Source organism: Galeopterus variegatus, unplaced genomic scaffold, assembly GCF_000696425.1.
Source record: "Galeopterus variegatus unplaced genomic scaffold, G_variegatus-3.0.2 Scaffold6223, whole genome shotgun sequence".
NCBI lineage: Eukaryota > Metazoa > Chordata > Mammalia > Dermoptera > Cynocephalidae > Galeopterus > Galeopterus variegatus.
This window is the reverse complement of record NW_007732334.1, coordinates 97409-119883: the sequence shown is the minus strand read 5'-3', so window position 1 is coordinate 119883 and position 22475 is coordinate 97409. Positions and strand designations below refer to the sequence as shown.

The window sequence follows — 22475 nt, the reverse complement described above, 5'->3', positions numbered from 1 at the left end:
TTTCCTTTTATTGGGAAGGTGGTTTGGATTAAATCTAGTGAAGCATGTGTGGAAGGGTTAACAAAGGGACAGGTTGCTGATAGTGGTGGTAGGGTTGGCTGGGCAGGGCAGGGCAAGGGAGGGCAAGGGGGAGCTGAACCTCCCCTGTGATCTCTTCCGGCGGGTCAGCATGTGGTCCTAACTCTGCTGGCTGCTGTTCCTCCAGCATCTCCCCCAGGTTCAGGCCCTATTTGTTCCCATTTCCTCTCTTTTCCTCCCAACAAACCCATGTTCAACCAGCATGTTCAGGTGCTATGAGAGATACAGAGATGGATAAGATACGGTTCTTGCCTTTGGGGACCTGTGGGGATGAAACACAAGCTCCCTGTCCTTGAAAAGCTTACTGACTAGGGAAGGAGACAGATGGGAACACAATGAATGCTGTACAGGGCCAGTGGTGGCACAGGCAATGATGGAGGTTGGGAGGACCACCTGCATGGGAGGATGACTAATACTGACTCATGGAATCTGGGAAGGCTTCCTACAGGTGATTGCATGTGAGCTGGACTTGGAAGTATGGGAGTGATTTGCATGAAGGTGAAGAGCACTCCAGGTGGGGGAATTGCTTGAGCAAAGGTGTAGAAGTAGGAAGGCCTGGAAGAATGTGAAGAGGCTTGCTGGCCAGGACATAGGGAGTGGGAACTGGGTACATGATGAGGGGGCTTGAAGCCAAGCCAGTGTTGTCAGTGAGGGTTGACACCGGCTTAAAACTATCAAAAGCGTCAGTGAGGTGACTCTGACTAATAATGTGTGCTTTGTCCCTTGCACAGGCCATGCCACTGAAACATTATCTCCTTTTGCTGTTGGGCTGCCAAGCCTTGGGTGTGGGGCTCGCCTACTATGGCTGCCCTAGCGAGTGTACCTGCTCCAGGGCCTCCCAGGTGGAGTGCACTGGGGCACGCATTGTGGCAGTGCCCACCCCTCTGCCCTGGAACGCCATGAGCCTGCAGATCCTCAACACGCATATCACTGAACTCACGGACTCTCCGTTCCTCAACATCTCAGCCCTCATTGCCCTGAGGATTGAGAAGAATGAGTTGTCACACATCATGCCAGGGACCTTCCGCAACCTGGGCTCACTGCGCTACCTCAGCCTCGCCAACAACAAGCTTCAGGTTCTGCCTATCGGCCTCTTCCAGGGCCTGGACAACCTTGAGTCACTCCTTCTGTCCAGTAACCAGCTGGTGCAGATCCAGCCGGCCCACTTTGCCCAGTGCAGCAACCTCAAGGAACTTCAGCTGCACGGCAACCACCTGGAATACATCCCTGATGGCGTCTTTGACCACCTGGTGGGACTCAACAAGCTCAATCTGGGCAAGAATAGCCTCACCCACCTCTCACCCAGGATCTTCCAGCACCTGGGCAACCTCCAGGTCCTCCGGCTGTATGAGAACAGGCTCTCGGACATCCCCATGGGTACTTTTGACGGGCTTGTCAATCTCCAGGAACTGGCTCTCCAGCAGAACCAGATTGGTGTGCTCTCCCCTGGCCTCTTCCACAACAACCGTAACCTCCAGAAACTCTATCTGTCCAACAACCTCATCTCTCAGTTGCCCCCTGGCATCTTCTTACAGCTGCCCCAGATCAACCGTCTCACACTGTTTGGGAATGCTCTGAAGGAGCTCTCTCCAGGGATCTTTGGACCCATGCACAACCTGCGGGAGCTTTGGCTCTATGACAACCACATCACTTCTCTACCTGACAACGTCTTCAGCAGCCTCCGCCAATTGCAGGTCCTGATCCTTAGCCGCAACCAGATCAACTTCATCTCCCCAGGTGCCTTCAATGGGCTGACAGAACTTCGAGAGCTGTCCCTTCACACCAATGCACTGCAGGACCTGGATGGGAACATCTTCCGCATGTTGGCCAATCTGCAGAACATCTCCCTGCAGAACAACCGACTCAGACAACTCCCAGGGAATATCTTTGCCAATGTCAATGCCCTTATGACCATCCAACTGCAGAACAACCAGCTGGAGAACCTGCCCTTGGGCATCTTTGATCACTTGGCGAATCTGTGTGAGCTGCGGCTCTATGATAACCCCTGGAGGTGTGACTCAGACATCCTTCCTCTCCACAATTGGCTGCTGCTCAACCAGCCCAGGTTAGGGACAGACACCCTCCCAGTGTGTTTCAGTCCACCTAGTGTCCGAGGCCAGTCCCTCATCATCATCAACGTCAATGCTATTGTCCCCAGTGTCCAGGTTCCAGCAATTCCCGAGGTGCCCAGCTACCCAGAAACACCACAGTACCCAGACACATCCAGCTACCCTGACACCACATCCATCTCTTACACCACCGAGATCACTAGTGCCGTGGAAGACTACACTGATCTGACCACCATTGAGGTCACCGATGACCGCAGCACGTGGGGCATGACCCGGGCCCAGAGTGGGCTGGCCATTGCTGCCATTGTAATTGGCATCATTGCCCTGGCCTGCTCCCTAGCTGCCTGCATCTGCTGTTGCTGCTGCAAGCAGAGGAGCCAAACGGTCATGATGCAGATGAAGGCACCCAATGAGTGCTAAAGAGGCAGCTGGAGGAAGGGCTGGGAAATGGTGGGACCATAGGATCTGGAAATTCCATTGTTCTGCCTCCACCTCTGGGTCCACAGAGCCATCCCCTGATCACTCTTTCTGAACCCTCAAGAAAGATGCCCCCATCTCCTCCTGACCTGCCACCAGGGAGATCTACCTAGCCATGGCAAAACCCTGGGGGTTTTCTAATTCACATCCCTGGGCTTCCTTCAAGAGGGCCCCTCCTCCGAATCCTCTCCTCCAAGAACAACCTTCCCTGCACCCATGCCCCCTCCTGACCTCTGTAGACTCAATTATTAAGAAGCATGCTCACTTTGTGGGAATAGTTCTGCGCCGGGACATCCTCTCTCCTCAGTATTATGTAAGTCGATTTTTCTTCTTTTGCTCCTTGTGTTTGTGCCATGGCTAAACACTGTACCCTGAGTGAAAGTTCTCCCCTTGATTTTCTGCTCCTGAAGGCAGGGTGAGTTCTCTCCTAAAAGAAGTCTTCAAACCATTTAGGTGGTTTCTTAATTGCTGCCAAGCACCTGGCTTTGAGGATGCTATGAAAGAGAGAGCCGTCACCAGTATCTCTTTTGTGATTTTTATATGGAAAAGGAAGAAAGATACGAGCACAACAAGTTCAGCCTTTTAGAGAATGATATTTCCAAACTGCGAACTTTGCTTTGAAAATTTTAGCCTTTTAGGGAATAAAATCATGTAGAATTTCTGAATTCTAAAACATTAAAGTCAGCTTATTCATGTGGATGGAGAAAGAAACTTGGTGCCTGGAGATCCTTGTGTTCACCCCTAGGGTTTTCTTTTTTAACTTTTTATGGAAGTATAACATACATACAGAAAAGTGGGAGCATGATAGTGTACAGCTTGGTGAATTTTCACAAACTGAACACACCCATGTAATCAGCATCCAGATCAAGAAACAGAACATCGCCAGTATCCCTGACCCAGAGCTTTTACTGGAGAAGACTGAGGCTTCTGGAGATGGCCTGGAATTACCTGGGACCTGGCTCCCCATGAGCCAGGATGGGTCCCTCCCTTCCCCAACAGCCAGCCCTTGCAAAGGCCCAGCTACCAGGGGTGGAGGAGAAGATATGAGTACGCACAGGACAGGAGACTCTGGCCTGAACAGGAGATTTATAAAATCCTGAGACCAGAGACACCCACGCTGGCCGGGTCAGAAGCATCCAGACTCCAGAGGCACAACCAGACCCCTTTCCTGCCAACAAGCTGCCTTCTACATATTGGAGGCACCTCTTCCTAGGGCCTTTTATGGGCATGATATGCCTATATCTGTTTTTAATTTTCATTCTCCATTTGGGAGAAGTGAAATAGCTCAGAGATGAGATCCTTTAATTGAATAGCTAAGTGTAATGGAATCCAGAGATCCCTCTAATGTTGTGGTAAAATTCTCCATCATTACAGTCAGCTAGCAGCCAAACTTCAGAATTTTCCCTTATAGCAGGCGATATCAGGGCACACTGATGGGTCACACTGGGTCTGAGGCTCTCTGGAGCTCCTCCTGCCTGTGGTCTGGTTATAAGAGTTGAGTTGTTCGGTCTGGGGTTGCTCTCCTCCTTGAGTTATAGTCACATGAATACCTGCCTTCGCTGCCCTTTCTGCTGGATGCATGTTCTCCCATTGTTAAAGAAATTATACTCATAGCAAAACGTATCTTTCTCTGGACAACTGTCCAGCTGTTTAGGAGTAAAAATGGTGAAATGGAGAATATCAGGTCTCCGTGTCTGACCAGGAAAGAACCTCCGCTGACTCCACGTGGATTTAGCAATCCACCACCAATCCTGATTGGTCTTATTAGCTCCTTCTGCTCAACAAGACAGATACAAAGTCCTCCAGAGCCTTAGTAGCATGATGCTGCCAGGATGACAAGATTTCCCTTCTAGTCCCCATAAAAAGGGTCCAGGAAGGGATGTTTGTAAGAACGAGTGCACTTTGTAGCTTTTCATTCTCTGTCCAAGGGAATCTGGGAGAGATAGGGCCTGTCAGAGTCAAAAGGCATAATCTCCCCAAGGCAGATCTGGGTCTCAGAAAGAGGTGTTTTTAAAATATCTGTTGCAACTGGTGGACATGTACCAAGGTCTGCCAAGGCCCAAAGGGAAGTGAGTCCAGGATTTGGGGCATGAGCATCATTCCACTGATGATGGCCTGCTATATTGGTCCTGGGGCCCCAGGGGGAGGCTCGCCTGCTCTCTTGCAGACAAGGAGCATGGTTTGGCACCACATTGCTCATGTTCAGAGCTTCCAGGGGCTCCCTATGAGTTTGCTCCAGCATCTCATCATGCATAGGCACAAGTGGGCCAGGCATGGTGAGAGGCAGGAGTCCTCTTCATCCAGTGTACCCTGCCAATCTTAACCCAGAACTCCTGGGTATTTCTGGAATTGGCCATGACATTGGAGACCTTCCTCTCTGGACCAAAGGCTGGCCTGAGGACAGCTGTCCTCAGATGCTGCTGCCCGAGAGCACCCCTGAGGCCCCAGGACCAATATAGCAGGCCATCGTCAGAGGGGTGGTGGACCCTGTGTGTGGCCTTCGAAGCTTGCATCTTTCTTTCTCCCATTGGAGCGGTTGAGTGCAGCTGTTGGGCATCCTCTTCCTCAGCAGGACTTTGGAGCTCTCTGAACTATGGTGTCTGGGCAGGGAGCTGCCAGGAAAGCTGGGTGGAGTCTTCTTTCTAACAGGATGATGCATTTGCTCAATTCTTGGGGCTAGAATGAACCACTTGGTTCCCCCAAACCTGAGGCAAGGTGCAGAGTTCAGTTCACTTTCCCCTTCTGTTCCCTGGCTTCTAGGCCACTTCTCGGCCACTGGCAGCCTCCTTCTGGAGAGGGAGGGTGGAGTCAAGGTTGGAGGGAAGATAATAAAAGCCATCAGAACATCGTGTTTTGAAAGTGCTTCCTGCGTGTGCAGGTGGCCTGCACAACACTTGATTTGACACGCGTTCTCTTTTTAACCCTCACAACACCGCGCGGTATTACCGCCATCACCTGGAGACGGGGTATAAAACCGCTTGTTCTTCTGCATGCTGTCCAGTAGACTATAGGTCTTACTTCTCTCTCAAACTTTGTACATGGCCTTATCATCTGTCTTGGGCTTTCTTCATTAGACCGAAAAAGTGGGAGTCACTCTCCTGTTGCTCCCCACGGTCTTAGTCATTGGAACTCTACTTTGGTACTTCTCTCTCAAACTTTGTACATGGCCTTATCATCTGTCTTGGGCTTTCTTCATTAGACCAAAAAAGTGGGAGTCACTCTCCTGTTGCTCCCCACGGTCTTAGTCATTGGAACTCTACTTTGGTTTTGTATGGATCAAAAGCTTTGTAAACACAGGAAATGATTAGACTCATCCATCCATTAAAAAAACCTGGCCCCTCTTAGGGGAATTGTTGGGCCGTGTGTGTATTGTTCCTCCTCTTTAGAATTTGGAGGCACCACAAAGCTCTTAGAACTTTTTATGGACAACAACACGGTTTCCACAACCTTTCAGATGTCAGTGTAGACCCGTCTCAGGAACTGACTTCCAAACTCAGGAAGCTTATGGAAAGTAGACAGAGATAACTAGATAACTAGAGTTGGTGAAGAGATGTTGGAGGTACCCTAGCTGTAAGCTACAAAGCACTCAAAGATTCAGCCCTGAGATCCCATAGTCAGAGCAAAATCCGGTTGTTGGGGAGGTGGTGTGGTCTTGGGAAGGAAGCCATCGCTGTTGTTCAGAGAGGGTGGGCCAGCAGGCCACGTTTAGGTGAAGTTCCTCACAGTCCCAGGTTTCTTCTTCTCCCAAGGAGAGATTGTTCTCACCAACTCATTGCCTTCATGCTGCCTTCAAAAGTAGATCATGTTTGCCTTGCTTAGAGAATCAGTGCAAATAGTTCCAGGTGCTTGGCGATGACTTTAGAGATTTCTAGGCCCCCAGGGATTTACAGAGTGTGAGCCCTAGTGGGCAGGGTTGGGGTCTGTCTTTTGCTGGATGCTGCTTGTAACACATTTGGTGTACAGAATCAACAATAAATGATATACCCAGAACACGTGTGCTCTCTATGGATGTCTGGCTAAGGGATCTCACACCTGTGGATTCTGTTCTTGCTGCCTGTGTGCAAGGCTGACTAACAGCTCCTCACAGAGGGTAGATTCTGGGCTGAGGATAGACCTTGGAAAGTGAGTTGGGACCAAAAAGGAGATAGCAAATGATATCTACAGGCCACTGTGGCTGGAAAAGGCCTTACAAATAGGTTCAACCCTTTATATAGATGAAGAAAGTGAGATTAGGACAGGACATGAATTTTCTATGGTCACCTAGTGAACTAGTGGCCAAGCTAGCACTACAACCCAGGCCTCCAGACTCTTCTATGCCACCAGCATAGAATGCTCACTCAGCATTTGTTCAACACACACACGCCTGCGTGCACATGTGGGCTCAGCTGTGTAGGACTGTCCTGCACTCCTCTGGATTCCCATTAGTACTTAGCACCAGGCTCAGTGAGTCACAGGCTCTCGGAAGACACTGAGTGAAGGTAACTCCCTCCAAGTGACTAGGTGTCCCCAGACTCTTTCGGGTCTCTAGGCTCTAGGGCTGCCACAGCTGCTGGTGTAGGTCCAGCAGTTAAGAGAGGAAGGACCTGCCGTTCCTTTATCCAACTGGTAAGCCTATAAAAGTTCCTGTATCCCACTGTTAAGCCCATGAAAGGGGCTTCAGACCATATTTGCCTGGTTCTCTGAGCTCTTTAGATCCCTTCTGCCAGGTATAAGCCTGTCCCAGGAGATTGGACTGGAACAGGGGTCAGTAATGTTCACCAGATTACAGGGCTGGACCCCTTCAATGATGGACAGCAGGTACCCTGTTACCCTTCCTTAACCACTGAACCTTAGTGCACTCGGACAGGTTTCTGGAATTTTGGATAGTGGGGAAAGGGGTCAGAGTCTCTATCCCTTTCTCTCTCAGAAGGCCCCCAGAGATCTTAACACAAATGCCCAGTGTCCCTTCTGCTGCACATTTCTGCAGTCTCATTTCATACACACGCACACGCGTGTGTATACACACATGCCCACACACCTCCTCCGGCCCTCTTCCACATCCGCTCCACAGACAGGAATGCAGAAACTTGTAGACATTAAATAACTTGTCTAAGGACCGTTTAGTTAGTGGAAGAGCCGGAATTCAAACCCAGCCCTGTTTAATGCCAGATTTCTCCTGTTCACGATGACATGTTGACAAATGCACAAGCTGTGTTGTGGGAGGTGTGTGTCAATGCCTCAAGAACCTGTCCAGAGCACAGGGCAGCATTGAGTTATTCATGGCCTTTCTCTCCTCGTACAGGCTCCTACTCTCCTTGGCCAAAGTGTGGACCTGTGTCATGTCTCCATTGAAACATGCTTCCTTGCTACACTCTATCAGACCTTTGCAATCTGGAGCGATTGGCTCACATGCAAAAGAATATGAATTCCCGTTCTTAAAAAGAGTGAGATAAATATCAATACCATGCAACAAGTTAAACAGCCATCATACTACTTCAAACTGTAGACTCCTGGCATTGAAAACGGTATTAGATTGCTTGTCTAGGTCATCCCTTCACCCTGCACCCCTTAGAACATACACACACCCGACACCCACCCTCACACACACACCTGCCCACACCACACGCACCACACCCTCACTCACCCCCCACACTCACACACACTGTATCCACCTGCTCTCACACACATACCACACAGGCTCACCACACACTCACCACACACCACACACGCTCACCACACCCCATACACGCTCACCAGACATGCTCACCACAGGCTCACCACGCCCACACACTCACACTCATCATAACACACCCACCCCCACACTCACACGTGCACACTTGCTCACCACACGCGCTCCTCACCCTGGCGTGCAGGCCCGGCTGATCACCTCTACAGACAGGAAGATCCCTGCCGTTCAAAGCAACTTCTTTCATCCTTGGGCAGCCCCGAGTGTGAAAGTGTTCCTCTCCATATTGGGCCTAAATCCACCTTCCTATAACTTTTCCTTCTTTTGTTCAGAAAGGGTTTAAAAAGTTAGTTCATTAAACAAACACAGCAAAACAAGCAACAAATCCACAGCCCTCTTAGACTTTCTGGTGGCGCTGAGAGCTGAGCAGGCACTGCCAGGTGGAGGTCACCAGCCACCCCTGCCTCCATGCACAAGGAGGGGTGTGAGTGGGGGCCCCTGGTCCTGGGCCTCACTGCCGAAGCAGCCTGCTGGGAACTTTCTAGGGCCTGGTGGATGCCCCTGGGGTCCTAAATGTGCCATGCCTGCAACCTCAGTGGAGTTTTGGCTCCACCAGGGATTTGTCCATGGGAGCAGTTCAGGGTCACTTCGTAATCTTCAGAGGTCTTGTCCAGTCCTGTGACCCTGGTGACATTCCGGGAACAGTCAGGCCACGTGAGGGGAGGAACCACTGCCCAGAACTTTGATCAGTACTGGGGCTGGATTCAGCTGGCCACAGACCACACCAGACGCCCTCTGCTCTGGAGGAAAAGCCAGGGCAGCCTTCCCCACCAGCTTGGCCCTCACGGTAGGCCTCCTGGGGTCACTAGGGGGCTCCCGAGTCTGTGGGGACGTGGAGGGGGGGTGCCTGGCCTGGGGTCCCACTGGGAGGCAAGAGAGGGTCTTGCCACTCTTCCTAGGTTTCTAAGCCTTCCCCAGCTTCAGGCAGACTATAATATCCAGGTCCCCTCCCTGGGAGAAGCCCCTGAGGTGCTCAGCTCGGGTGGTGGTGGGAAGAGGCAGGGGGAGGGTCAGGCAGGGGGATTCCGAGGTGAAGATGACTGGGTTCCTGCCCTCAGGGAGCTCATAGTGAGTAGGGAGATAGGGAGGGAGACCATATGTCCAGGTTTGCCTGGTTCCACCCTGGTTTATACCTGTCACCCTGGCATAGTCATTACTAGCTCCCCCTTTCATTCCCAGAAGTGTCTTGGAATAGATGATAAAGCATACGGCTACTTTAGGAATAAAAGCTGCAGGCAGTGACCTTTTATTGAATGTTTATGATTTGCTAGGCATTGTGTTGTGTTTTATGTTTACTATCTAATTTAGCATGTCTATTATGCAATTGACTACTAATTTTAATCCTAAGGGATGGAGTTATAATTATGGATGGGGAAATTGAGGCTTAGAGAGATGGAATGAATTGCCCAGCTAGCAAGCAGGTAGCGGAGTCAGATTTTGAACCCAGGGCTGGCTGGTTAGCTCAGTTGGTTAGAGCATGGTGTTATAACCCCAACCAAGGTCAAGAGTTCGGATCCCTGTACAGGCTAGCCGCACTGGCAGAGCCAGAGTGCTTCCCCCTCCACTAAGCAGGATGAAGAGTAAGACCTGATATAGGGGGTTGCAGAGAGCCACACACACATTCTGTTCAATCTGGCCCTGAGCCAGGTGTTGGGGTGCAGAGCTGGGTACAGAGATACTGCAGCAGGATCCTGGCCCCCAGAGGCTCAGTCGAGTGAGTGCAACTGACTAGAATATAGAGCAGGAGAATCCAAGCATTCAACGGAGGACAGGAGTGACCTGTGGATCCAAAGGAGGGGCAGTCAGGGAAGGCTTCATGAGGGAGGTGTGACTTACGCTGGCCTGGAAGGGTGGTAGCCGTAGGGAAGGCAGGCACAGGCATTCTAAGATAAAAGGGACTGCGTAAGCGAGTATCTGGTGGTGGGGCCCTCCATGGAGAGAATGGCAGTGCCCAGTTCACAACCACCTCTATTTCAAAGTGTTAGCTGTCTTCTTTTCCAGAGCAGTAACACAGCGATAGACAAGCTGCCTTGAGTCTTTGCAACGTCACTGCCAGGAAGGAAAGAAACCAAGTAAGCCACTATTGTGTGCTTGGAACTGTGCTTCATGTTTTGTGTGATTATCTCAATATTTACAATAAAATAGCTTTCAACCTTGTTATGATAGTGATATATGTTTATTATTATAAAATGTAGAACACATATTTTTAAGTAGAAGGAAAAAATTAAAATTATCCACAATTCTATTTTTCAGAGATAATCACTGCAAATGTTTTGTGTATAATCTTCTATTATGTTTTCTATTCATAAATATACCTTAAAAATGGAAATGTAGCATTTTGGGGCTCAATATATTTCATTAAAGGTATTGCAAACGTCTTGTGAATAAATACTTGTCTATAATTTTACAGACAGCAGAAGTTTCCAGTACCTCCGTGTAGCATAACTCATTTAACCAGTCCCTCATGTTGGATTTCTAGGTTGTTTCTATTTTTTGCTATAATCTAATACCTGTCATCTCAATTAAGTGCCACAATAGCCCTAATAATACTGTAATTTAGGTATTATGATGATTATTATCATGATGGCTCTGGATGTGCAGAAGCAGCAGCTGTGACCCTGAGAAGTTGCTTCACCTGGGACATGACTGGGCACCGTGGTGTAGGGCTGATGGGGAGCAAGCGGAGGCCGGGCCCCAGTCCAGGCCTGACTGCCTCAGCCACTTGAGTTACTGTGCCAGGTTGAGAGGAAAGGAGACCAGGTCCGGGCAACAACAGGTCTTTCTTGGGAAACAAGATGAGGCAGCCAGGGGCTCGGACGAGCCTCCGAAGCCCCTCTTCATGCTTCCAGATGAACTGGAGCCCAAACAGTAGAATCTAGCCCTGGTAGCCAGGCACACGGCGACGCAGTCAGCATCAAGCAGCAGGCCCTGGGGGGGCTGGCCCTGCACCCTCTGGAAGGAGTGAGGTTTAGCTCTGTGGTGGATGACAGACCAGCTAGGGCATGCACAGTACCAACCCAACAGCAAGTTGAGAAGATGAAGGAGTCCATTTGCAACCAGCCAACCAAATTAAAACAATACACAAAGAAGCCAGACTTACTTGGCTTGCTTAAAATGCGGAACATTTTTGTGGGCATTTGCTGGTCTTATTCCCAGATGACAAGAAGAAATCTTCTTCCTGCTGCCCCACTGTGGTCCTCTGGTGCTAGCCCCCGCCACCCCCAGGCAGGGGCACTTCCTGTCTCCAGAGCTCCCCGCTGACCTTCTCTTGAAGGTGGGTTGGGGGAGGGGCGCAAGTCCAGCGCATCCTGGCCAGAGCCCTCAGAATCTGTGCTCTACTGAACCAAGGACAAAACAATTACACTTTCCCTTGGCTGGGGAGGAAAACGTGCTGTAGACAGGCATCTGGCTGGTTCATAGTGGGGTGGTGGGATGATCTCATTGGTTTTTTCATAGTTAAACCTCTGTGACTACTTCAGAGCAGAGCTGGTACTGGGCAGAAATCAGAATAATCAGGGTCACTAAAGTTGCTGAGCGCCCACTGTGTGCCATGCCCTGGGCTTGGAGCTTTCCACGTGTTTTCTCATTCAATCCTCACAACAACCCCATGAGGAGATAATATTGTGCTCACTGTTTTGAAGATGAGGAAAGTGAAGCTCAGACAAGTTAAGTAACTCAGTCAAGGCCAGCTAATCAGGGATGGAGACGGGTTTGAACGCAGAGTGTCTCACTCCGGAGCGCAAACTCTTAGCCACTCCTGAGTGATGTGAGAATGAGTCTTGAACTGGGAGTGGGTATTTTGGAAATTATCAGTGTTCCACACCCTCACCGTCCCTTGCTCCCCACCCCCTGCGCCAGTAGACTGCAGCAAGAAGGGTCTTGCCCTAAACTTTAGAGGGCCCTGTTCTGGCCCTTCTCCCCCTGTGACACCCCCAAGGAGTGAGAAGTTTGCAAGACTGAGGGCACAGGCCCATCTGGAGGTTGTGTCCCCACTTCCCCATTTTAAACCATGCTTTAGGTACCCAGGACCTCTGCCTGTGTGGCTCGTTTCCCCAGGTCCATCTTCCCTAGGCTGACCATTCTACAGAGGTGTATAGTTCAGGCCTGTGGGTGCCCAGGGGGCAGCTGTGGGTGGAGTCTTTACTCACAGTACAGGAATCAGGTGGGAAGAGCAGTGGATGGACAGTGGGCTTGGTCCCCTAGTATACGTTCACCCTAAGACCTGCAAATGTAAGGAGTGGACCTACCCAACTCCACCCATTCCACTGCCTTGGTATGGAAGCCTCATGGTGTTGCAACAAGCACCCTGCTTAGAGCTCAGACCATTGGACTGATTCTGGCCCCTTACTTCTGAGCTTGTGTGTCTTTGGGCCAGTCGCTGTAGCTTTGGGAGCCTCAGTTTCCCTGTCCTGGGCACTTACAGGTTTGCTCTGAAGATCAAGATGTATGTGTGAGAGCTTTGGGAACTGGCAAGTGAAAATAGCCCCTCAACTCAGTCCCCACAACAGAGAGGTACCCCTCCCCCCACCCCCACCCATCATCAGCCAAGCCTAAGCTGATTTGTCCACACTTGATTTTCTGTGCCACCAATGCCATAGTTTTGATTCAAGGACTGAATTCCAGAGCAGCATTCTTTGTTGAAAACTTCTAAAGCAGATTATTTCCAAGTGACAATGGATTAAAAGTTAGAGGCAGAGGCCAAAGGGAACAGAGGACACAGTTTCCGATTGGCTCAGTAGACAGGCACACTCTCCCCAGGAGGCTTGAGCTTTTCTCCACGTGCACCTCTGGCTTTGGTCCCAGGTTTCCTGGCCGGAGCAACTGAGAAAACCAGGAGATCTGGGTTCTCCAGCCTAAGCCCTGCTGTGGAGCCCCCAGGCGCTGGACTTGCTCTCTCTGTGAAGAGGCTGGTCAGAGGGTCTCTGGGCCTTTACTTCCCAGTGCTGTATGGGCCATCATTCCAGTAGAATTTTTTCTGGAAACTGCCTTTGAGAACCAATGGTCAGAGGGCCTGGCAGGGAAGGGTGACTGGTCCATTGATAATAGTATGGAATGTTGGAAATAAGAATCGCTCCCTCTTCCTCTCAGGAGGATTTGAGGCTGCTCTCGCGGCCTGGCTGGTGGTCATTCGGTCTGGGCTGACCCATCCTGGGAAGGGAAGCTGCTCCCCAAGCTGCTCATCCCAGCCTTGGAGAGTTCCCTTCAGCAAATCCTAACTGAGCACACAGGAAGTCAATACCGTGCTGGATGCTGGGCATAGAGAGATGAGTACACTTGTCTTCTCAGAAAAGGGACAGCCATGAAAACTCATCATTTGGGGGACTATACTGTCGGTGAGCATCTGCAGAGGAGCCTGGAGGGAGGTGTGCATTTTCTCAGGAAGAAACTGTTCTCTATTTTCTAATTAAACAGAAAATTCCGGGGGAAACTGAGGCTTATTGAGAATCTGAGTGGGAGGAGGGCAAAGGGGGCTTTTGTAAGCATCCTGTTTCATGGGAGACCTTTTGGGTGTGGAGACTCAGTGGGAACCGGAATGTGAGATGGAGTAGGCTGCCAGCAGAGGGCAGCAGAGAGACAACCAGCAAAGGGCGCTGGGGCCAAGACTCCCAGCGCGGACCTACTGCAAACTCTTACCGAGGAGAGGTAAACTGAGAAAAATTAGAATTATGTAGCAAGAGGGTTTTCTTTCTTATTTTAATTTTTGGAAAATTCAAATGTATTCTATCTAAAGAGCATTTTGTTTTTCCTACTTTTTTGGTGTTCAAAGAACCTTATCTGTAATGATGGCAGCTTGAAACCTTTAATAATAGATAACATAGTTTATTAATTACTTACTCTTTGTTGAACCATGATCTAAAACCTTTACCTATATTTACTCATTTAATCCTTATATTTACACTACCGTGGTAGGCATTGTCATTCCCATTTTACAGATAAGGAATTGAAGTACAGATAGATTAAGTAACATTCCCAAGGTCACATGGCTACAAAGTGATGGACCTGGGATCTGAACTCATGGAATTCGAGCCACTCCAAGCCATGTAAATAAGTGACGTGAGTGGGAACAGCAGGGGCCTGAGAATGCACATCCTCTAATATGGCAGGGGCTATTAAGGAAATGTGATGGAAGAAGGAAGGGTGGGATTGAGGCCTGTGGCACCCCCTCATTCCCACAGGGGAGACCAGGGGGCTTCCAGTGGTGGCTTGGTCATTTTCCAGCTGGGTGTAGATGTCAGGGGGATGTGGCAAAAGCCCTCGCCTCCACCACCCCAGCTTGGGAACCCGGGGTCCTTTTTGAGGTAGCTCAGTGTTGCTGCTGGTCTGGTTGCAGGTGTTAGGGGGACATGGCCATGGCCCTTGGCCCCTCACTATCCTGGCTCAGGAGAGCCTGGGGCACTTCCTGTGGCAGCTCAGGGGTCTTCACTGGGCTGGCTGTGCATGTCAGGGGCGTGTGACTGAGGCCCTTATCCCCCACCCTTGGGACTGGTTGCAGGTGTCGGGGGCATTGCTGAGGCCTCTGGCCCTCCCCACTTTCTGGCTTGGTAGCTTGGGAGAGTTCTGGTTCTTCTAGGCTACAGGTGTTCTTTGGTGAAATGAGACCTTTACTAGTTAATATCAAACTTTGCCTCTGGTTGAGGGTACTTTGCTTTTTCTTTCAGTTTTGTGTTGGATTATTTGCTGTTCCCACCACTTAAATTCTGCACTAGAACTAATTTGTTGTTCTTTGCTTACTTCTAAAATGGGGGAACTTCCTGTGGGATCAGTACTTGAGCTGTGTAGTTGAGCTAAATTGCTGCTTTGCTGCTGATTCCCTAGGGAAGGCTTTTTGTGCAGCTCAGATTTTAATGATTGACTTTATAGGTACTGCTGGGTCTAGTGAAATCTGGTGCACCTGGGTTGTGTAGAAACTCTGGTCTGGGCCTGAGTCTTTTCATCATACTGCACTCCATGCAATTCTATATCCCTGACCAGTCTCCTCTGAGTGGTCCTATGCTGATTGGGGTGCAGATCAGCTGTCCTTGCTGTGCTCCAGTGTTCCTCCAGTGGGCCTGTCTCCCCCACCACCCCTGCTGCGAACACTTCCCATGGGATGGTCCCTTGCAGTGACTCACTAGCCTCTGATTGGCTCCCTTTTTTCAGTTGTTGTGGTTCCTTGCTCCTATGTGGGTCCATGGGAACACTGTTAGTGGTCTTGCTGGCCTGGGGGCCACTAAGGCCCTCTTCTCCCCTGCTGCCTCCAAGTAACTCCATCTGAAGGGCACAGCTGCGGCTTCTGCCAGTTCCTGCTCCTTGCACTTAGAAGCTCCAGCCTGGGAGTGGCTGGGATTTGAAACAGTCGGAGCAGTGTCTTCTTCCTCTCATTGTGACTTCTCCTGACTTCATGAACTCTGTAGGTCTCTCTTCCTTTTCCCTTGAGCTCTGGAGGACCCAGCTTGGCTATTGTTGCTTTTTTATAGTTGTAAATTGGTTGATTTGTGGGACAGAGTGACACTGGGGACTGTCTATTCCACTATCTTGCCTGGAAGTTGTGTCCCCACATCATTCTAAATCTGTGCTTTGAATGTGACGTATCCAAATTTTTACATGTTGGCTACTGATTCATATATAAAAAAAACACTGAAGAATAAACAACTCACATAAGCTGCACCATCAATTTGAGTCCTGTAGGATAGATGCTGGCAGGTTTTTTTTTTCTTTTTAAATTAATAGTTAGCAAGCTAAAAGCTTGGTCCTTTCCCCTTACTATAAAAATTCTACTGGCCTGTAGAATCGTGGAGTCTGAGACCCTCCTGCCTGCACAAGGTTGGAAATTTCCATGGGCTCCATCGTGGTGGTGTGGGAGTGGGGAGGAGGAGAGTGTTTCGGCAGCAATACTGAGGAACCCGTCTTGTCCCTGAGGCTGTGCTCACCCTCAGCAGATAGTGCAACGAGCAGATGGTAGCATCTCCTCATAATTAGGCTCGGAAGTGTGCTGAGATTTGGAAGCTCAGGAAGAGTTAGAATTTAGAAATTTCCAACTCAGGAATAATCTGTCCAAATTTTACATATTATCTTGAAAAATTCTACTGTACCCATTGTCTCCTTTTACACGTCTCTTCCATGCCTTTCTGTTTCCTTTTCACTTCTTTCCCCAATCTGGAAAGAACATAGAGAGTTCAAAAGACATGGGTCTCGGTCCTGCCACTGCCACTAACTTATAGGGTGACTGTGGACAGGCCATGTGACATCTTCAGAGCTGGAGGTGATAGCCCTGGCCCCATCTGTCCTGCAAGGCTGCTATGAAAATAGCTATTACAAATGTGAACTACTACCAAAACAGGTGGCCCCACTGCTGAGGCTAATCCTCGGTCACAGCCTGATCCCATCTTCGGGCTTGTGGTCCAGCGCTCTGGCCACTGTGACAGGCTGCCCTTGACAAAGCTGCCTTTTCTGTTTTCTCTTCCTCCCTGAATCTAGGAGATGTTCCGTGGAACCTGGTTGTGCTGGGGCTCCCTCCTGCTCTTGGCCAGGCCTACTGAGCTCTGCCCTGTGGGATGTGACTGCTTCAGCCAGGAGGTATTCTGCTCAGATGAGAAGCTGGCTGCCATCCCTCCAGACATCCCACTGCACGCCACAGACATTGTCTTTGTGCAGACCTCGTTCACCACGCTGGGAACCAGGGCATTCAGCAGCAGCCCCAACCTGACCAAGGTGGTCTTCCTCAACACCCAGCTCCGCCACTTTGGGCCAGATGCTTTTGGGGGGCTGCCCAGGCTGGGGGACCTGGAGATCACAGGCAGCACCTCCTTCAACCTCAGCACTGATGTCTTCTCTAACGTGACCTCATTGGGCAAGTTCACCCTCAACTTCGACATGCTGGAGGCTTTGCCAGAGGGCCTCTTCCACCACATGGATGGCCTGGAGTCTCTCGAGCTGCAGGGGAACCGGCTCCAGACCCTGCCTGGGAAGCTCTTCCAGCCTCTGACCCACCTGAAAACCCTCAACCTGGCTCAGAACCTTCTGGCCCAGCTCCCTGAGGAGCTGTTCCACCCTCTCACCAGCCTGCAAACCCTGAGGCTGAGCGATAACGCGCTCTCCAGCCTTCCACATGGCATGTTTAGCAAACTGCGCAGCCTGCAGGAACTCTTCCTGGATGGCAATGCGATCTCAGAGCTGCCCCCAGAGGTGTTCTCACAGCTCTTCTGCCTGGAGAAGCTGTGGCTGCAGCACAACACCATCGGGCACCTGCCGCTCTCTGTTTTCTCCTCCCTGGGCAATCTGACCTTCCTGAACTTGCAGGGTAACGTACTGAGGATGCTGCCTGCTGGTCTCTTCACCCACACCCCAGGCCTGGTCAGCCTTTCCCTATCCTACAACCAGCTGGAGACCATCACTGAGGGTGCCTTTGCCAACCTATCCAGCCTCAGTTTCCTCACACTCTCGCACAACGCCATCACCCACCTCCCAGCCAGCACCTTCAGGGACCTCGAGGAGTTGGTCCAGCTGTACCTGGGCAGCAACAACCTGACGGCCTTGCACCCAGCCCTCTTCCAGAACCTGTCCAGGCTTGAGCTGCTTAGCCTCTCCAGGAACCAGCTGACCACACTCCCAGAGGGCATCTTTGACACCAACTACAACCTGTTCAACCTGGCCCTGCACGGCAACCCCTGGCAGTGTGACTGCCACCTGGCCTACCTCTTTAGCTGGCTGCACCAGTACAGCGACTGGCTCTTCAACATCCAGACCTACTGTGCAGGCCCTGCCCACCTCAAGGGCCAGGTGGTGCCCGCCCTGAAGGAGGAGCAGCTGGTGTGCCCCGTCACCTGGGAACGCTTGGGCTTCCAGGCCCAGGGGCTGGACAATGCGGAGCCAGGGGACATCTGGGATCTGGCTGTGGAGGGAAGAGCAGCCCCGAGCCCGTGTACCTACAGCAACCCTGAGGGCACTGTGGTGCTCGCCTGTGATGAGGCCCAGTGCCGCTGGCTGAATATGCACCTGTCTCCGGGGCGGGGCTCGGGCTCCCCGGGACTGACGTACAATGCCAGTCGGGAATGGGACTTGAGGTCAAGCTGCGGCTCTGTGCGGGTCATTCTGTCTATTGGGGCTCGGGTAGCAGGGCCCTAGCTGCAGGTGTACAGAGCCAGGTGTCTGCAGACGGCCTCTGGGCCTGACCAGGTGACAGCTGGGGTCCAGGGGTCCGAAGCCTTGGCTTTTCAGATGCAGAGGACGTGGTTTCCAATCCAAGGTGGGGGGGTGGAGTCAGTCCTCTTCCACCACCTGCTGTCCTCCTCCTCTCCTGCCTCCCTCATCCTTCAGAGTCTGAGACCTAATGAGGCCATCGTCATGCTTGGCAAAGTCCTTCCAAGCTGCACCATGTCTGGAGAATAAAGTAGCACACCCACCCTCCCCGGACCCAGTGTTTTCCCATTGTTTAATACACATCCCACTCTTGCTCCCACCCTGGAGTTCTAACCCTGAGGTACAGTCACCACCAGTCCAATCACCCAAAGTGAGGCCACCCCCTTCTGACTTCCAGTTCAAAGGCCAAATATCTGTTTCGATTTCTCTCCCTGGGATTTTGTTTTTAATGAGTATATAGAAAAACAAGGAGGTGTTAGAAGCAGAGGCAACCAGAAAGATCACGGGCAGGGCTGTGATGTGTGTGTGTGTAAATCCTGTCATCAGTGCCACCTCCAGTGCTGCCTCCCGGGGAAGTCAAGAGGAGATGGTGCCTGGGGAGGGCAAACCCCAGTGGGGCTTTCATGACACAAAGCACCCAGAGGGGAGCTGGATTTGCCTGTTCAGCACACAAGGTGGCTGCTCCCTAAGGAGAAGGAAAGGCTGAGGGGAGAGGGAGGAAGGAGAGCTGGGTGGGCTGGACAGCATGCTTTAGTCCTCAGCCTTCTCCCAGCACCCGGCTCTGTGGTTTGCTCATTCACTGAAAGGCTCTTCTTGGTTTTCAGGACACTGCCCACTCATCCAGCCTTGGCCACCTCTGGCATGCTGGTCTCCTCAGGGCCCATTGTCACCCACCTCCCAGGCCATCTCATGCATGCCTGGAGTCAGATGCTACCTGTAGGTGGACAACCTCACATCTCCATCCTAGGCTCAGCTCTTTTCAGCTCCGCGCCCTGTGTTCTACCATCAGCTACCAATATGTCCTAACCAAGCTCTGTCCCCAACTCCTCCTGGATTCCCTTCCAGCATCTTGGCAAGCTTGGGGGCTGGGAGTGTTCTCCCATCTCTCCTCCCCCTAGTCCTCATGGCCAACTACTCAACGAGTGCTCAGGCTTTCAACTTTTGAGTGTCCCCTATCCAACCCTCCTTCCCATCCCCAGACTCTGTCTCCCCGGACTGAACCATGCCGCAGCCTCCTACCTGCTTCCCCAGCTACAGTGTGGACTGGCCTGGAGGAAGGGCTGGGGTGGGAGGGGACAAATGAATCAGATGTATAGCAGGCTCCCTTGGAGCTCGGGGTCTGGGGGAGAGATCAGATAAAGGCGTAGAGCACAAGGAGGGCGGCGTGTTCAGGTGCCATGGAAGTCAGAGGGGGTGCGGCCCAGGCCAGTGCAGGCCTCAGGGAAGGCTACATTCCATCTGGGCCTTGAAGGGGAGGCACTAGAGACGTGTGCAAGACGAGCACGAGCCAAGGATGGAAACGGGCAGGAGGGGGAGGTCAGACATGTGGGGCAGGCCCCTGGATGGGGAGCAGAGGGGAGGAGGGCGTAAGGCTGGGGACCCTGACAGAGCCCCTTCTGCAGGGCCTCAGGGCAGAGCAGGGAGTCCATATTTATTAAGGATACCCAGGTGGGTTTTGAAGGCTTTATGTAGAAGAGGGACATGCTCCTGCCTGTGCATTAGGCAGTTGGCCCAGTGAAGTTTGAGGAGAGCAAGAGGCAAGGAAAACAGCGAGGACTGTTGCCTGGCTGGAGATGGGAGGGCACGCCAAGGAAATAGAGTCAAATGTGTGGGCAGCCCAACCTCACAGACACAGTGGGGCCACGAGCCAAGGGCAGGGCGGGTTGGGGGGCAGGGCAGGACAAGATGCTTACATTACACAGGCAAGCACGACTTCTCCCTCTTCTCCCGTGGGTCTATTTTCTCCAACAGGCTTCCTGCAGTTCAAATCAGTTAAATTCTAAGGCAATGGAAGGCGGTTCAGCAGATTTGCCAAAGCAACAGATTCCAGATTCATTTGATTCCATTCTCCAAACCATTTGGTTTAAGAATAACCTTGGCTAGACCCTTGCAAGGTTGGGGAGTATGGCCTCAGAAAGGCCGAGAAGGCTGCTGGCTTCCATCTCGGTGGAGGTCCATGCCTGGGGAAGCCACCACCACACCCGACACACAGGAGGAGCTTCATAAATCTCCATCAGATGAATGCCTGCCTGAGCTGCAGACATGGTCCAAATAGTCCTGTGTCTACTGGCAAGGATGAGGGACAAGATAATCCCACAGACATTTCTCTCAGTTACATTTCCGCCCCTCCCCAAACATAACTGTATTAAATTAAAATAGAATAATTTCTCTCTGTGCCGAATTGTGCTGGGGAAAGAGCACTGGCCACCAGCCAGCTCAGACCAAGGTGGGCTGGGAGAAGAGGCAGCTTTGAGTGAGTGTGCACCCCAGGGGCCCTCATGTCCTGTCTCCTTGTGGGGTGGTCCAGTCTGGTCTAGGTCTGGATAGAAATCAGCACACCTGGTTCCTCCCACCCGTGAACACACACTTGCCTAACTTTCAGTCTTTGGCAAATCATGGTTCCTCTCAGTTTCCTCATCTATATAACAAGGAGGTTGGTTCTCAATGCTGGCTGAACACTAGAATCACAAAAACATAACAAAAATAAACAAACAGGTGTCTGGGCCCCTTCTTTGAGATTCTGATTAAATTAGTGTGGGGTGGGGCCCAGAAAACACCTTTTTTTTTTTTTAAACGCCAAGTGATTTTAATGCACAGCAAGGATTGAAAACTTGAAAACCCAGGGCTCAATTTTGTCTCAGGCACTGTTCAAGTCTAGGTCCTACAGTGGTAATTAGCAGCTAGATCCAGAGTAGTTTTGCAATACTAGACGTTTGTCAAAACTACCTGGTATAATGCTCTGGAAGAATTCATAAATGAAACAAATACCACATATTAAAATATTTCCTGTGTGCTTTTTTCTTTCTTGCTAATGTTTTTAATTTTATCATCCTTGGTGCTCTCGGTAGATTTTGCATTTTTGAAGAAACAACAGCTGTGTGCACAGTGCCTTATTTTCTTGCAGTACCAGGATGGCTAAGTCATCTCAAAGCGCCTCCTTCCAGCAGCTGTGACTCCCAGGATGCTTGGAGTGTTGTACTGTTCTTCCATGATTTCTGCTACTTGCCAGCCCTGTCATCTGGGGCACGTTACTAAGCCCTCTGTGCCCCAGTTTCCTCATCATGCTGTTCATCGCATAACAGTACCAGCCTCATAGTGTTACTGGTGAAGATAAAATTAGTGCATTCATGTAAAGTACCCAAAGCAATGACACATGGTAACCTCTCCGGAAATGTATCTTGTATAATTATTGCTACTATTATTTCTAGAGGAGAAGTGGTTGTGGGTGGGTATGGGGGATGAGCCAGTACCGCCGGTTGCTGGGCCATCAATTTGTTTTACCTGTTCTGGTTGGTCTGTTTCCCGCAGAACGTTAAAACTGCTGTTTACATATCAAAATTGTATTATTATTTGGGAGGATTGAAATGCAGTTTACGAAATTGTTCAGTGCTGACAGTGGATATTGGAAAATTGGACAGTGCTGTCAAAGATGAGACAATCGGTCACAGTACAAGTCCGATGATGAATTCTTTCTCACACTGTCTTTCGCGTTATTGCACCGGGCGCACATCTGCAAGCGTTTCAAGTCACCTATCCCGGTCTCAGAGCGCACCCCTGTGGCCCATCGGAAGAATGGCTTTCCGCGGTGACAACGCCGAAGCTCCCGGCACGATTCCCGCGCCCTGGGGCCGCAGGGCGGGGCGCAGGCTCGTGCAGCTCCTCCTGCCCAGGGCGCGGGCCGCCGTGCTTTATTCCAGCGGAGTCAGAACCAGGTCCCCCAGAAGGGACACCGGGCACCCTGACTCCTGGCGGGCGGGCCAGCCGAGCTGCCGTGGCTTCCGTCTCCT

At 51.1% G+C, this 22475-nt stretch overlaps 2 protein-coding genes across 2 annotated transcripts; both read left to right on the top strand.

Moving 5' to 3' along the window:
* Window positions 1-812: 812 nt before the first annotated feature.
* LRRC15 (leucine rich repeat containing 15) lies at window positions 813-2571 on the top strand. Its single transcript, XM_008590592.1, has one exon. The coding sequence runs from the start codon at window positions 813-815 to the stop codon at window positions 2565-2567; it is 1755 nt and encodes a 584-aa protein (XP_008588814.1). The 3' UTR covers window positions 2568-2571.
* Window positions 2572-16809: 14238 nt separating this feature from the next.
* Window positions 16810-18453, top strand: CPN2 (carboxypeptidase N, polypeptide 2). The gene has a single exon (XM_008590591.1). The coding sequence runs from the start codon at window positions 16810-16812 to the stop codon at window positions 18451-18453; it is 1644 nt and encodes a 547-aa protein (XP_008588813.1).
* Window positions 18454-22475: the final 4022 nt, after the last annotated feature.

What these genes read in the sequence shown, in the direction of transcription:
- LRRC15 (XM_008590592.1), top strand. Translation starts at nt 813, where the DNA reads ATGCCACTGAAACATTATCTCCTTTTGCTGTTGGGCTGCCAAGCCTTG.
- CPN2 (XM_008590591.1), top strand. Translation starts at nt 16,810, where the DNA reads ATGTTCCGTGGAACCTGGTTGTGCTGGGGCTCCCTCCTGCTCTTGGCC.